A 15,806-nucleotide genomic window follows, 5' to 3' on the forward strand; every position below is an offset into this window, starting at 1 on the left:
TGCTATCCATGCTGTCCACGGGCAGCACAGGGCCTTGAATGAAGTTAGCACTCTGCTGTGCTCAGTGCTGAAGATAAACACACACAAGGGTAAGCTCTGACCAGTGGAGATAGGTGTGACAGTTGTTGCTCTGTGAGAGAAAAGGCAAGGAAAATGAAGCTGAATGACTTGACTTGGGGTATCTGGCACATCATGGTGCTGAATTATTACCCTAACTGCCTGTCCAATGAGCCTGAATTAAAGCAGTGTCTTTCTTTTCCCGCAGAAGCACAACAAGCAGGAATAGAAAACCCAGGATTCCAAAGTATCCCTCGCAGCCTCTCCCTGCTGGCACATGGAATGAGAGCTAAAAGCCTCCTTGCTTTCTCTCAAGGCTACCTTTTCCAACTGTGAGGCAGGTGGAAGAGAACCCCAAGCCCTGCCCACTTAAGTCAACCAAAACAATGCAATTTGGCTGCTTCAAGTATTAGAAAGATTTGGGGGGGGGGTAGAGAGAAAGCCAATATGGCAAAGTACATGCGAATGTTGGGAAGGGGAGCATTAGAATAGCATGTCAAACAGGGATGTTGGGAAAGGTTTCTCCATTGCCTAAGAGAGGATCTGCATGCAGCCAAAGTCAGACAGAAGCAGCATCACCGAGCGTGTCTGAAGGCAGCAGCATCATGCACAGGCAGAGAACAATGTGCTGGCCAGGAGTGCAAACACCCACGTCGAGATGACAAAGCCAGGGATAGCTGAACAGACAGGCGCCTGCAGGAAATCAGGCTGTGATACATCAATTGCACAAAGGTAAAAAGCTTCCTGAGGTCCCAGGAGCCAGTGCCAACGGGCTGCTGGATGGAAACGCAGCACTCATTTCCTCCCTCCTTCATGAGGGTTCTCTGTCCTTTGCCAGTCACGTTCCTCACTCTGCAAGACATCTGGAGCCACCTCTGTGACATGGCAGGAAACAAGAAGGGAACATCCAGCAGGCCGTGACCGTGGCACTGTCCGGTTTTGCTTCCCCTTCAACAGAAAATGATTAAGTTATTTAATGCCCAGCCAGGCATGTGCTGGTGGTGCTGGGTGGGACAGGCAGTGTGCTCTGGGTTGTTGTGCTCACACTGAGCTTCTTAGGATGTTACAGCATCAGAAGTACGAAGAACCGTACACCAATAGGCCTGTGAAAACCTGCAGCTGGAGATGGGTGTTTTCCATGCAGAAAGGATACTGCCTTTAGCATTTACCTCCTGACAAGTGATGATGAACAGTGCTGATTCAGGGAGACAATATAAAGCACGCACCGCTTCACATGTGTCTCAATCAATGGGGCCACCCAGGATTGTAGCTGCTCTTTGTCTTTCTCCTCTGAAGACACAGCATGAGAGAGGTTAATGCCAGTGCCCCTTGCCCAGCCACCCTGCCAGCACTTTCTGTCGATCCCAGCAGGATTTGCAGCCGCTGATCCCAGCAAGTTTCCCAAAAGCCAAGCACAGGTACAGCAGGCATCCTAGCAGCCAAGGGAAGGGCCAGCAGAGCAATCAATTCACCAATTTCAAGGCAAAAGGAGCTTTCAGGAGAAATCAATTGGCGGCATAATTAGGAGTATTACCCACACAGCTAATAATTGCCTATAACAGCTCTCTTCTTCACAGCTCACTTCTGCTTCGCTTCTCTTCCACTAAATAAAGGTGTTACCTATGGATGTTATCTGTGGCTTCATAACCTACTGTCAGAGGCATTATAGCAGTTCATTTGAAAACGTGCTGGACCGTGACCACGAGGAAGATAGAGTAGGGCTTCGAGCAAGAAATCCTGCCTAGAGCAGTCAAGCAGATAGCAACAGAGACTTCAGAGGCATTGATTCTTATGTAAGCACTGCACCAAACTTCTCTCCACATCGCACTGTCCCAGACCAGCACCACAACCTGCATGTGTTAAGGGTAGATTCTGATAGAAGCCATGGTAAAGAAAGTTGGGTTTGACTTTGCAGCAGCAACAAGCATTACAAGTGGCACAGCAGAGCAGAAAGGGGGAAAAAGGATCTGAATGAGGATGGTGGAACCCCCCCCCTCTGCCTTCCCCTGCTTCCTTGGGAAAAACTCCTGCTAGGTGTAAAATGCCTGAATGCTACACACCGGTAAGGAATAAAAAATTCATTAAATCATAAATCTTTTGGAAAGGGGATCTACTGGGGAGATTATATTCACTTTTCATAGACATATTAATTCAACAGTGGCATATCATATTGTTCTCTGTGGGGACAAAAAAGACATGTCGTTTTAAAGCATGATATTTAGAGCAGTCCTTTAGGAAGGAAAGCAAATATAATCTTGGCAAGGAAAACTGACTACACAAGCACTGAAGAAGGGACATAAAAAGCAAGGTCCAAGTCCCAGCTGCCGAAAATCAGCATAGCCTGACTGGAGTTACTGGAGCTAAGCCCATGCATGGGAGCTGAGAATGAAGGTCATCCCAATTGAGCCGCAGTTCCTTGAAATGTTAAGTAAACCAACACAAAGGGTAATTTTTTACTGGGCCATTGTGAACGCTGTCTAGCCTGCTAGCAAACACCAATGGCAAGTGAGACAACAAACACACTACAACAGTGTTCTCCACAGGTTTGATGTCTGTTGGATGATTTGTTGGTTCCTTTTAACTACCTAAATATAATTGCCTGCATTAGCCAAAAAGCAAATCTGTGCTCCCAAATACCTCCAATTTACATGCCTCTATTTTCAAGACTGGCTCAGATCAACTTCACGCAGCACCATAAGCACAGGTCCAATCATCCCAAACACATTCAGTGTTGTTCTGCTGTACAGCTGCTCTCACAGTAGCTACGGAAGGGCCTTTAACAAGCATACAAGTTAATTGTTCACGACCATGACCTTTCTCTACGATGACTTGCTATCCAAAATATTTTATCCTAGCTTATTCTGGAAAAACAAGAATAAAACATATCCAAACTTACCAGCACAAGTAACAATGACTGTTGAACAGCCCTTGCACCATAATTCAATACAGGTGAGTTTAACCACATCAGAGTCTTACCCAGCTCAAGCACAGGGAACTCAACTTGATCCAGAAGAAAGGTTTATGGGAGGGGCTTGCTTACCACCTAGGACTTAAGGCAAAAATAAAAGCGCACACACATGCAAACCGGGCTCAGGCACTCAATTTCCTCTTTGCTTTTGCCTACACAGCTCAGTCCAAACTTGCCCATCCATTCCAGTGAGGTGTGAAATTGGAAGCATCGTTGCTCCCACTGACAAAAGCTCATGCAGGACTGCTCCAAGGTAATTAAATGAGTAGATAAAATTAAAAGGGCTAATGCAACATCAGCCATGAATGGTCAAAACAGCAAAGTCAGAACACACAAACCACAAAGATGCTTAATGCAACATTAAGTCAGCCTCACATTATCGGTATTTGCTAAAAATGTATTTAACTGCTGCTTGAGACGAAGGACACTAATAAGGCCGTATTTCTGCCCACACCTGGGCCAGGTTCCCAGCTGAGACAAGCTGTTTATACCAGCCAAGTATTTAGATGATTTTTTTCCCCTGCAGAAACCCTTGTTGCTGGGGTTCTTAATGTTGGCTTTAGGTGCGATTCATGCTGGCAGCTGATTGTAGCCAAATGCTGTAGGAAGCCAGAGTGGTCTTAGACTACTCCAGAGCTCAAATTATCCAATGCGAGCACAAGGAGGCAGCCCGTACTTCAGCTTCTGTCCAGGGCCCCTTGGAAAGTTAATCCTATCCGATTACACCACTCCTTCTCTTTTTTTTTTACCCATAGAAGAAATAAACAGTCTTTTGTACTAAACATAAGGCTGCCTTCTTTTGAAGGAAGATTTATCATCCAGGATAAATTCATGATTTCATTCCATTTTTGTCCCAGCTCTTCAAAGCGGTGTTTTTTAACTTAATGATGCAATATCATTTGGTTTTGCCTGCGTGCCAGACAGTCCCCAAAGGAGATGCCACTTCTCCTTCTCTTTAAAGAAAATCAAGAATGCAAAACAACCCATTAGTTGTTTAAAGCATGCACACTTAATTCCACACACGTTAACGCACGTTAGAGCCATGAATACTCACATGCATGGAACTGGGACTGGTCAGGAGAGTACAAATAGCAGCACTGCAATCAATGACATTGTTCTATGAAGAGCAGCGACCAGTGGATGACAAAACCTGCTCTGAAAAGCCCCGTGAGAGGTCCCAGCTCTAAGACAAGAAGGATGGCTCGGCTGCGTTCCCCGCACCAACAGGGACTCTGTTGTACTGAAATGAAACCTTGAACTCATTACAATGTCACTCTGTCTTTGGATCCGATATCCTGTGGGGGAATCTTCTGGGAATGTATTTTGGTTCAGACGTGGGTCAAGGAGAGTTGACTTGACCTGAAAATAAATCCAGGCAATCTCGAGCTGAAGAGCTATTGACTACTGTTTGCAATACAATAAAGCAAGGAGATCAAACTCAGTTGAAACTCAGGGTTGACATAAATCCAAGGAGAAAGGGGAACAAGAATATTCTTTCACTAACATGACAAAGGGGACATTTTTGCTTGCATTGGCAGAATACAGAATAGGGCCTGGAAGTGCTTCCCAGGCAGCACTTTAAGCCTCACATATGGCGAGTGCTGTTTAGCTGGACTGATATCTTCAGCAGACTGGCAGTGAGATAAGAGGTAATACACATACACGTGTGAAAAGGTTTTGTTGGCTTTTCTTTTTACGTCACTAGATGGAGTTTCCTCTGTTTGCGCACAGGGCAGCTTTTGTGAGAGCTATTTTATATGGATCCCCAAGGAAAGATCCCAGCAGACAGGCTCTAAGCACTATTGTGTGCACGTGTACGTAATAACACTCAGTTGCTTGGTTTACAAGCCAGGAGAAACTCTCGCTGTACTCCCTGCAGGTCTAAGGTCAAGTCTTGCCCCAGCTCATGCTGAGTGGAGTCACACCACTCACTTCAGTGCACCTAGCGTTTCTCTACCAGCAGCGCAGGCACCACACAATACATTCTTTGGCTTCTAAACATGGCTGGAACTGCTGCTTGTCCTAAACCTGAGATGAGCCAGTTGAAGTACTATCACACAGTTTAGTCTTTTTGCCAGCATTAATTATCCACTCCATTTTGCACTAAGGATCTGGTCAAGGCCCTCTGGTCTTCCCAGTCTGTTTCTACCCCACTCTTCTCCCAGGCACACAGAGACAGATACCTTCCCCTGTGCTTTGCCAGGGAAAAAGCAGAGCAGCCCATTACAGCACAGAAGACATGATAAGAAGAATGCATGAACTCAACTAAACAAAGCTGCAATAGGAAATCAAGACTCCAAGCTCTCTAAGAGGAGAAAAAAAGTTGAGTCTGACAAAGCAACACCAAATCTGAGAACTTTCCAGATGAAATGAAGTATTTAAAGAGGGCCTTAGTATTCAAACTCAGCATTTCACATCTGCACAGTTGAAAGCTGTCAGGAACTTCATCCCTGACTCAAGTGAAACCTCCAAAATTTGGGATGCTTTTACAGCAGTGCAAAAATTAACACTTGCAATTGCAATTAGCAGTTCAACAGCTCTGCTCACACTTGCTCCAAAAACAAGTTGCACATGAATATTTACAGACATCCAATGCTGTGAATGCCAGTAGGTACCTGGTAAAGACCTGTCCTCCGGCGCAGGTATGACAGAAGAAAGGCATGAATTTGTCCCCCTGGAGTGTCTTTACAGGTGAGTGCCCAGGGGACCTGCACTGCCTTGTAGCTGTTACTTCCCCCTTCTCTGCTCAGGCATGAAGTGCAACGTGAAGCACTCTGAGCCCTTCTGGCATGGTTTGACAGACAGCATCTGTAAAAATGGCTGGAAGAAAGGGAGAAGAAACTGATAATGAATTTGATGTGGAAGAAGTTCAACTGTTCTTTCAATGCACCAGACAGTCTGCAGAGTAAAGCTGCAGCCACGTTAACTCCAGCTCTCCTCACCAAGTTAAGTCAGTCTGAACCAGATGAATGACAAAATGCAAGGAGGGGTAATCACTAAGGATCAGGGAGAGAACAAAAAAAAACAAACCCAAAACCATCACAACAAGCAATCTACAACACTACTTCACAAATAATCACATTTCAAAGCAGAAACAAATGAAGAAATGCCGTGCAGAGCATTGAAAGCCAAGCAAAGGAAAGGAAGTCAAAGGAAAAAGCAATGAGCTCTGTTATAAGCTCCCCCATGCCACCAGATGGATTCTCATACTGAGGCCTAGAGCTTTACAACAACACGTAAAGGATCTCTTGGTGGTGTTTTATCCCCACACCAGTATGAAGTCATGCACACAGTGCGTGCTGAGGGCAGAGGCAGATGGATGTTATGCTACAGGAGAGAAAGATGCAGGATTTAACACAGAACTGCTCTGCCTTTGCCTTTTATCAGGCAGGATGACTCCATCCTTCCCTCCTGGAGCACCTTTCCTTTTGAGTGTCCACTCCAGTACCTTCCTGAGGCAGAAAAGAAACATAAAAGCAACTGTTTTCCAAATTTAATATTACTGGCACTTGTCAGAGACAAAAAGCAGATTCCTCCAGGCCTCTTTCCAGTCTTTCAATAGCCAAAAAGTTGCTCTCCAACTGAGCAGCTTTCAAGTGTAAAGAAATAAAGTTGAAGCTGATCTCAAGTCTACTGGTGCAGATAAGCAGAGCCCTTGCTGCCCTTAGCACAGCCAGGAGAGCAGAAAGCCAGGCTCCCACTTTAAAGCTGGAAGCCAGGAACGCGAACACGATGTAATATTTGAAAGGCGATGGTGACTATTTAAGGGATGAAAAGGCAGATTATATTTACAGGGTCACGGGATAAATTTAACAAGGCTCAGCTGAAACAAATCGAGACCCAATTAGGCATCCAAAATGAACCAGACTCCTGAGCCATTTTATTAACTCCTACTGGTAGCATTAGAGAAAACGCAGTCTCAAAAGTAAGTTGCAGATAGCTCTGGAAAAGCCCTCTCACACTGTAGCAAAGTTTTATAGAGACAAATCAGGTACTAAAGTTCTCACCAGCTGTTGTTTTGCTTGGCTGTCTTTAAAAACAGGACAAAAGAAAGTGGAGAAAGAAAATTGCCTCACATCGCCCAATGGAAATGTCAAACCAGCCCTGGAAAATTTCCTGGCCCATGGATAGAGCTGGTAGGGAGCTTTCCAACAGGCAACCTTTGGGTACAGAAAAGCACTGCAGGAAAGAAAAACGTTGGGTTTCATGGAAGAAAAACCAGTTTTCCAACAGGAATAGGAAAAAAAAAGGAAAAGCTCCTTCATTTTAAGGCAAGGTTAAGTCATCATTTGGTATAGATCAACTGCTGCCCCCCACCCTCTGTGGGTGAAGCTTTCTGCTGGAGCTTCAGCAGCACGCTCCAGCCAGATCTCTCCCAGGAGAGACGTTGCATCATTGCCATTGCTGTTGTATCTTGAGAAACACGGCCTGGCAAAAAGAAAACGAAGGCAGCTGCTCCAAGCTGATTGCTTCTTTCTTGCACGGCAACAGGAGGAGTTAATCTTGCTCTTGACACAACAAAGATACATTTGCTTTCTTAAGCAGGGCTGCAATAAAGAGAGTTAAGATACTGTTGTCATCCACCAAGGCATAATCAGCACACACCCAGAGCTGGCTCCAGTAGCACTGGGAAGAAAGGGGATTTATTTATGAATTACTGCACGAAGCCAGGAATCTGAGCTGTGAGCAACAGGACAGCAACCGGGCCAGCTGCGATGTCTGCCGGTTGGGTTAAACCCTCCAGATCCCTGAACAAGCTATTAGTGGCCAGATGAATGAAAGCAAGGTCAAAAGGTACCTCCAGCAGGTCTGCAAGATCCTCACCAAGCAGTTAATTGCTCAGGAAAGAGGGCCACACATCAAGGTTGGTTTACAAAGCAGATATTAAGCTCACTTTTGGGGCTGCCTTGGTTTTCTAGGCAGGTGGTTCCAGCCCTCAAGACTCAGGAACAAGGTATGTATTTGCATAGGCAGGTGTTTGGTTAGCAGGGACAGACACAGCCGCAGTCAGGCAAACATCTGTTGCCAATGACCAGCTGCTGTAGAACAACTTACTTGACTGAGGAGCATAGGGAAGGTCACGAGCAAAAGGAGAATGAGTTTAGGGCATCACCGGAACGGGCAATCTCACAACTGATCTCACAAGCAAACCCAGTGTGTTTACACACAGCAAAACATACTACTTATTACATCCGTGCTGCACTGATCAATAACACTTTGCGGCTTGCCAGGAGTTCAGGGCAGGTCAATGTGCCATGAACAATTCCACTGCTACAAAGATCAATGCACTTCAGCGACTGCTATTTACTTCATGCCGCGAGCAATACAACCACCAGTGGTTCTGCATGAGCTAACAGGAGCAGACGGGCTGTGCTGATGATATCTCAGGCCTTCTGGATCTGCCTTGTCAAAGGACCAGCAGGCCCTGCCTTACTACAAGAGGTTGTTGGCATTCTGTAAGCACGCCTGGAGGTGCAGTTAGCCAGAAATCCCAGCATCAAGCGAGAAATAAAGGCCATTTCTCTGCGCTTACTTACTGATCAGCAATCTTCTTGGCCTGCTCACCAAAGGAAAACATGATCTTGTAGTATTTCAACCAGCATTTACATCCCTGTAACAAATCCACACAGATTAGCACAGCACTCTGCTCAGGGAATACAGCCAGGTTAAGTGGCTACAAGTGTTTGAGGCTATTACAGGTAAAAGCTGTGTGAAAGAGGCAGAAAGCACAAGGAAAGCAATAAGGCCATTTAGAGGAAATACAAATCTGATGATGTCACATTCAGAGCATTGGATGGTCAGTATCTTGGGGAGCTGCTACGCATTGCTGCTGAGCTTTGAGGCTCTTGCACAGCAAACTCCCTTTAGATACTTCTTGTGTTAATAATGGCTGTATAAGCCTTCCTCAGCAGCAAGAAGCAGCCTAGGAAAGCGAGGCTTTTCACCTCTTTCATATATTCATCAAGTTCTTTGAGTTACACCTGAAGCTTAAGAGTTGGGAGATTGCTTTTGATGTCATTTTGGATATGATTTTCCAGTTCTGATGAAACAACCCATCAGGCACTCATCAGAAGGAGGGTAAAACAGCACTACTGAAAGCCATGGCTTGGGTCAAGAGGATACAAGCAATGCACATCCCAGCCATCTAAGTCCAGATCTGGACAAAAGCACTTATGGCCAACTGTAAGGCTGTATAGTTCTGAAATCAAACAGTAAAAACTTGCTTTTCTAACTGGGTCCCACCAGCAGCTGGAGTTGGTAGGGACCATCCTACTCCCAACACCCTTCTGCAGCAATGAGATAATAACACATTTCACCTCGGCACATATTAAGGCACGTAAGCACTGATGCTGATTGCTCTTCACATCAGAGATGCCAGCGAAGACCCCACAAAAAGGATTTAGAAAGCAAAATGACCATGTTTATAACTTTTACCACGAGTTTCAGCTGCTCATACTCGTCACATAGGCTCAGGAAAACTTCAGGCTTATCATTCCTATCTTCTTTTTCCTTCATGCGGTGATACAGTGACTTCCACGTGAGCCTGGTGCATGCCAGTGCCATCTGTAATGATCCTCATTCTGGGGTATTTACAAATGTTTTATTGCACTTGCTGAAAAATGTAAGAAGAAATAAATTATGAAGCATCTCAAGCGATCAGTCGTTCCCAGGAGGCACTTAAGATACTTAGAAAAACAATTCACAACTGTATTATAAAAACCTTTGTCCTTTAAAGCAATGCTGATACTGCAGAAAAATATATAAATCAGCGCCGCAAAGGGCTTTAAAATTGCCGTTACTTTGGGTTTATGAGGGGGCTGTAATGGTCAGGTTCAATGTGGGGGCTGAAATCCTACAAACCAGCATTCTGTGGGCTTTGGGTCATCAAATCAAACTGAAATAGCTTTAAAAAGAGGTTTACAAGATAGAGAACCTGAGAAATTGTACCTGCTCTGACAGATGTAAAGCCATCTAAAGTACTGAGGAGCAGGAAAGCTTGAATGCACACAAGGCTCCAGCTTCTAATGGCAAGGAAACAGCAGCAGCTGCCCAGCCATCCTTTGATGGCTATAGACTTGGGAAACAAGAACCCAAACCTCATGTGGTGACAAGTGGAACCAGGGGGCTGTGACATAATATGGGGGACATAGCTGAGAAGGAAAGCTTACATTGGCAGCTCCAACATGAAGGTAGGAAGTCCAGCCTTGGTTGATCCCAGAATTCAGAGTGTTGGACAACATCAGCCCAGTGTCAGACCAACGCCTTCTTATGAGCGCTGCCTCTGCTCTCAAGCAGTGATAACTTGATACTGCAGAGCATTCCTTTATCATGAGAACGTTATAAAAATAGAGGTGAGTTGCAAAGCAAACGTGCCTTGAAGTGAGCTGTTTTAATATTGATCAACCTGAGGAATTTGTGTTAGTAATGGATGGGGAAAAAAAGCTCTTAGAGCATAGGACAGGATCGCTGTTGCTCAGTTCTTTGAATCTCTTTGTTGCCCTATCAAGCCACCACACCGACCTGCTGGGCTCGAGCCTCTCGATGCTGGAGGCCGGCTCCAACCGCTTTCCCTTGCTGTCTAAGAAATTATCACAGGAGACTTGATGCAATTAGGCCTTAAAAATGGGGATTTCAGTCCTCCAGAGGAACTAAGCCTGTTTCATGAAAGATCCCTCAGCCTTTGCTTTCGCTGCAAAAGGAAGGTGTTTTTTACCCTGAGGATTTATATCAAAGCCAGACACTATAGCAAAAACACGGCAAGCCACTGTAGTTTTTACCTCTTTGTAGCTTCTCGAGGTGAATATCAGTAGAAAAACCTCAGAGGTGATGAGGCACAGAGACGGCCATCTAAAGTTACATACATACCATGGAACAGAAAAAAACCCACCCCTAAGTTTTTAGTAAAGACAAACCTGGTCTCTCTCAGCAACAGGACTCCATTTAGAAACCAGCAATGGAAGGGTAATAACCTGCACAAAGCCAGCAGCCTCACACCTCGCAATCTCTCCCCACGGACTGAAGCCTCTCTCAGAACCCAGTGCCTTTTTTACAGCCTGACTGAACACAACCCATCCCAGGGCTGCTATACCTTTCCCAGTCACCGCTTGCACTTCTTTGGACTGGCCGGGTGAAGGAGTTTGTAAGGCAATATTTCTCATAGGCTGTGGGCAGCTCTGGCCCCTGACGGGATTCGAGATACAGTCTGCAAACTGCTGATCCCGCACACAAGAAATAACAGAGGGAGGATGTACAGGGATAATATTTGTATTGAATGTATGTTTTTTCAAGAGGGCTTGAAAACCAGCTGTGTAAGCAAAGCGAAAAGGGACAAGGATATTGCTGGTGAAGCCCAGCTCTGCAGGACACAATCTGCAGGTCAGCTTGGGAGTAAGGTGGATGGTGCACAGAGAAATTTAGGGCTCTGGATGGTGTACTCAGTTTCCCTGCTCCTTCCTCTCTGATCTGTGCAATCTTTTCCAGAACAAATGCAGGCAGCCCTGAAATAAAAAGACTGTAGTGACATGAACCCAGACTGCATTCTCCGACACTTTCAACCTACTGGACATAAACTAGCACTCAAGCAATCTGTATGATGCAGCCACATCTCACACAACTTCATAGAGATCTTGGTTGACAAGATCAGTGATAGGAGACACCAGTTCTCACTCAACCACTCCCTTAACACATCCTTATGAAGAGCCTAAGGGCTATTGCTTGACCAAAACTGCATCCAGTCCAGCCACGAAAAATCAGCAACAACTGCACAAAAGAGAATCAAAGATCCAGCCTCATAAAGCCTTCAAAAGCTGCAGCAGACATATCCATTGGATAGACCCAAGCCATTCTTAAAACAGCACCCCAAAGGAAAAACAGTTCCATCTATAGAACAAAAACTGAACAGTATATTTTGGATGGGCTGTACTCCCACAGCACGTATTACACAAGCTATTTCTGCAGCGGCCATTCACAGAGAGTAGCCATCATTCCTCCAGTTACATGAACATTCCAGAAGATGTGGTCTCATTTCTCCTTTTTGCTCCTGGATATGGTGTTTATCATGAATAGGAAACAGAGCAGCAGACAGGGGGAAAAAAAGGTGGGGGTGGAGGGGGGGAAAGACTGCAGTGTCACTTCGAAGTTACCTATGTTTACTGCTTCCATTTCTCTGCTAGTTTCTCATGGATTACTGTTGTTTCCATTCTCTGAAGGCACCCCTTCCCCCCCCCCCCCCTTTTCCTTTCCTCCCCTTGATACAGCATGCATTACCTTGCATTACAGCCCCACTCTCGCTCTGAGGCCTTCTCCTTTTACAAACCCATCCTTAAAGCTTGCTTCTGCCAAGCTGCATGCTAGCAGCTCCCACTGATGCACTGGGGCAGTCCCTTTTGCCAATTCCTGCTGCCTCCCAGCACATCCCTTAGGAGCTCAGAGCAAGGACCTCCTGGTATGGATATGAAGACACCCTGGGTGACCACCACGTTCCCCTGGGATCACAGTGCAGACAGAAGTTGGATCAGCTCTCTTCCAGTTACGTTTGCAGCTTTTCTCTAGGGCTGCAGGCAGCAGTAAAAAGAAAAGGTAAATACACGGTCAAGTGCCAATATCACAACCTCATAAATTGCTCTGCATGGGGAGAAATATAAAACCACAGTGTACAGTGGGGTGGTTGGCTCAGTAGGGAGTCGTGGGCTTTGAGCACCCAGGAAAGACAGGGCAGCTGGAACATGCTGGGGTCCCCAGCTCAATGATGGGCTGAACCTACTGTCCTCAGTCATGGAGAAACTTGCTGAAATGGGAGAAAGCTGGGACAGGATCATAGCAGCTCATAGAACCATGGAATCACTTGAGTTGGAAGGCACATTTAAAGGTCAGATCTCCATTTCCAACTGCTGGAAAGCAGCCCACTATTGCTATTTACACCAGCATGGCCCAACAGTGGAGCTACCCTTGACTTGCAATGACTTTGCTAAAGAAAATAAAAGTCCCCAAAAGCTGAACGCCTGTCAGTTTGAATTAACACACATTCATTTCTCCCCATGTTCTGCATCCCGCACAGTAACAACAAAACTCACAGATAAAAAAAAAAAGAAAGCAGATTTAGGTTTATGCAGGGCTAAAGCTCTTCATAGCCAGACAACTGTCTTGACCCAGACATCTCCCTCCTGTGACTAATCCAAAGAAATACCTGCAACGTTTTCATTTCATTTTCAGCCAGGGTATGAAATGTCAGTGATCAAGAGCATATCAGCCCCCATGAAACCTCCAATCTTTCTGGCCTCCCCAACAAGCTGAAATTGTCAAAGAAAAAAAGAAATTTATTTGTGGCTGAACTACAGTTGAGTTGCAGATTTCCCTTTGCTTCCAGAGCTTTATTGCATAGATTTCATTTGATGAAATCAATTATACGGTGCACTGGAGGAAAGTAAGTGAATTAGCTTTGCTTATGCTAATGCCTATCGTTAGTAGTGGCTTCAGGTGGCAGATCGCTGCAGATTGGTTTCCATGTGTGAGAGCCAAGGGCAGAGCTCCTGGCAGCCATCACCCATGGCACTGATAGAGGAATTCAGAGCACTGGAGATTTGCTTCTACAAAATGATGCAGCACTAAACTCCAGGGAAGGGCGTGATGGTGATGGGTTGGCGATTGGATTAGGTGATCTTAGAGGTCTTTGCCAACCTTACTGATTTTTGTGGTGCCTGTTAACCTACCAAACCTGAGATCACAACCACCTCTGGGAAGGAAGACAGAGTTACAGTGCTCTATCTACACTGGGCAAATCAAGGGAAAGGCCAAAGGCTTGACCCAATTTCAGAAGGGGACAATTGTCTGCTAATGACCCTTACTGCAAGGCACATCAACACCGGCACCAAAGACAGATGCAAGCTCCTTTGTAAACTTCATCACTCAGAGACCTCTGAGTTTCTGATCTAACTGGAGCCCCAAAAAGCTGTCTGATGCCACTGGAACAAAACACACTGCTTTGTAAAGCAACTGCCACCACTACAGCATATTGCAGAATCATGTTGATGGCCAAGACCCTGGCACCAAACCTGCAAGAGGAGCCTGTGTGTTCCACGCTCAGCTGACTGGAACCCACACCTGAAAATCTTCCAAAAAAAGAAATGAAATTGCTTGAGAGCATCTTGCTGCCAGTGGAGTTCCGCGAAGCTTCCTGCACCTCTTGATAAAGGAATGCATTTCCAGAAAAAGAGAAACAAACGAGCAAAGTCAAAACCAAGGTTTTGTTTGCTTTAGCAAATGAACCAACCCCCAGAAGTGAAACCTTATCCCCTGCCTCAGACAGGCTGGATTCCTGTCCTCACCTTACTCCCAGTCTTTCCTCCAACAAGGCTGGCCTCTGCCTGTCTCCAGAGGATCCCCCCACAGCCACATGAAAGGATTTTCATGCTATCCGATGGCCCCAGCCTTTAACACAGCCTAAAATCTGACCCTTCCTGCATGGTTGGAGCTCCGGCTGCTCAACTTTAAGTCTCCAATGCAGACACAAGACCCAAATGTACTGTGAAGAGACTTGGAAGTGTAGGAACTTAACATGTCCATAAATGGGGATTTATTTAATCTTAAACTCAACATCAGATTTGTGTTGTACCTAAAGTAAATACTTTCTGTTAATGAAGAAAGCATGGGATTTTTTCATAAAAATAAACACACCAATCATTTAAAAGCCACAGCCTTTGGCTCTCTCAGCCTAATAAATCGTACACCTACCCATTTTCACACATGGAAGTGCACTAGACTGCAAAAGAAGATTGTTCCAGAGCTATGCAGTCATTTACTCCAGCCTCACAGAAACCATGCTGAGTTCATACTTCCCAGAGTGCTCAAGTGAGACCACGGAAGTCCCTACAGTAAGGTCCTATTGCATGGTACTGTCTGGTCATTGCACCAAGAAACTCTCACCTACCCATGGCGTATTGCTGGGGTTCACGTAAGGGATGAAGGAGACAGGTCAAAAAGGTACAGAGCAACACTGAGAAAGCAGAGCAGATTACAAGATGAATTTACAGAACAATAAGTAAATAAAAGCTTCCGGACCAGGCTCCCAGCTGATACCAAATACCAGCTGGTTGCTAGTGGATAGAGACTGTATAAAAATGAGAAGTCTGGTTTCTGTAATTCACAGCAAGAACAAATGGACTAACCTCCCTAAATGCAATCACCAAATCTGTCTTCAGAGAGAGCACTCGCAAGGCAAGGTGGCCTTTCTTTCAGCACACCAGCAAAGGATGCTTGCTTATCACCAGCACTTCTAAGATCACCAAAGGAGGAACGTGATGGCGCTTAGAGCAAAAGCCCTGCGAAGGGCTGCTGGACACAGAGATGGAGTGGGTGCATGCATTTCTCCAATCAAATAACACGACATTAGAAAGCAATACAAGCCCAATGGGATCGCAGTTCCTCCATCTGGATCCATTTGCAAGTATTTTTCATCCCTTCTTGACCAAGTTACACATTTTACCTCCCCACCATCTCTTTTTACCAACAGCATTTCTCCTTGACCTTTCTGTTATCCTTTTCCCCCACCCCAACTATATTTATGGATGCCAACTGTTAGACACAATCTTAGCCAGATCTCCCTCATATATCTGTACCATAAAAAAAAAAAAAACCTCCCCAAGCTAACCAGGCACATTAGACACGCTTGGATTAGCGAGGAAATGAAAACAGGCCACAGGAAAGGAGTGGGCTGAAGGAAAAGCTGGAGATGTAATGCTAATCAGTCACATCGAGTCACATTTAATAGGAACTCAGGAATTTT

At 45.4% G+C, this 15,806-nt stretch overlaps 1 protein-coding gene across 6 annotated transcripts in view; it reads right to left on the bottom strand.

Moving 5' to 3' along the window:
- Positions 1-15,806, bottom strand: part of ACKR3 (atypical chemokine receptor 3) — a 51,193-nt gene that overhangs the window by 6,658 nt on the left and 28,729 nt on the right. For 2 of the 6 annotated variants that reach the window (XM_085552867.1, XM_085552865.1), the window contains exons 1-2: positions 5,641-5,840; positions 4,080-4,384 (exon numbers count right to left, since the gene is read on the bottom strand). Coding sequence is in view for 3 of the 6 variants with exons in the window: in XM_085552872.1 (XP_085408998.1) it covers positions 4,100-4,384; positions 5,641-5,845; positions 8,563-8,636; positions 9,461-9,589 (693 nt within the window). In the remaining 3 variants the exon portion in view is untranslated. Of the gene's footprint in view, positions 1-2,992; positions 3,107-4,079; positions 4,385-5,640; positions 5,846-8,562; positions 8,637-9,460; positions 9,639-10,194; positions 12,036-15,806 lie in introns of those variants that run through there. The other 4 variants (XM_085552873.1, XM_085552871.1, XM_085552872.1 and 1 more) reach the window with 4 other exon arrangements.

This window comes from Coturnix japonica, chromosome 7 (genome assembly GCF_054131305.1).
Source record: "Coturnix japonica strain WE chromosome 7, WE-NBRP24, whole genome shotgun sequence".
Lineage (NCBI taxonomy): Eukaryota > Metazoa > Chordata > Aves > Galliformes > Phasianidae > Coturnix > Coturnix japonica.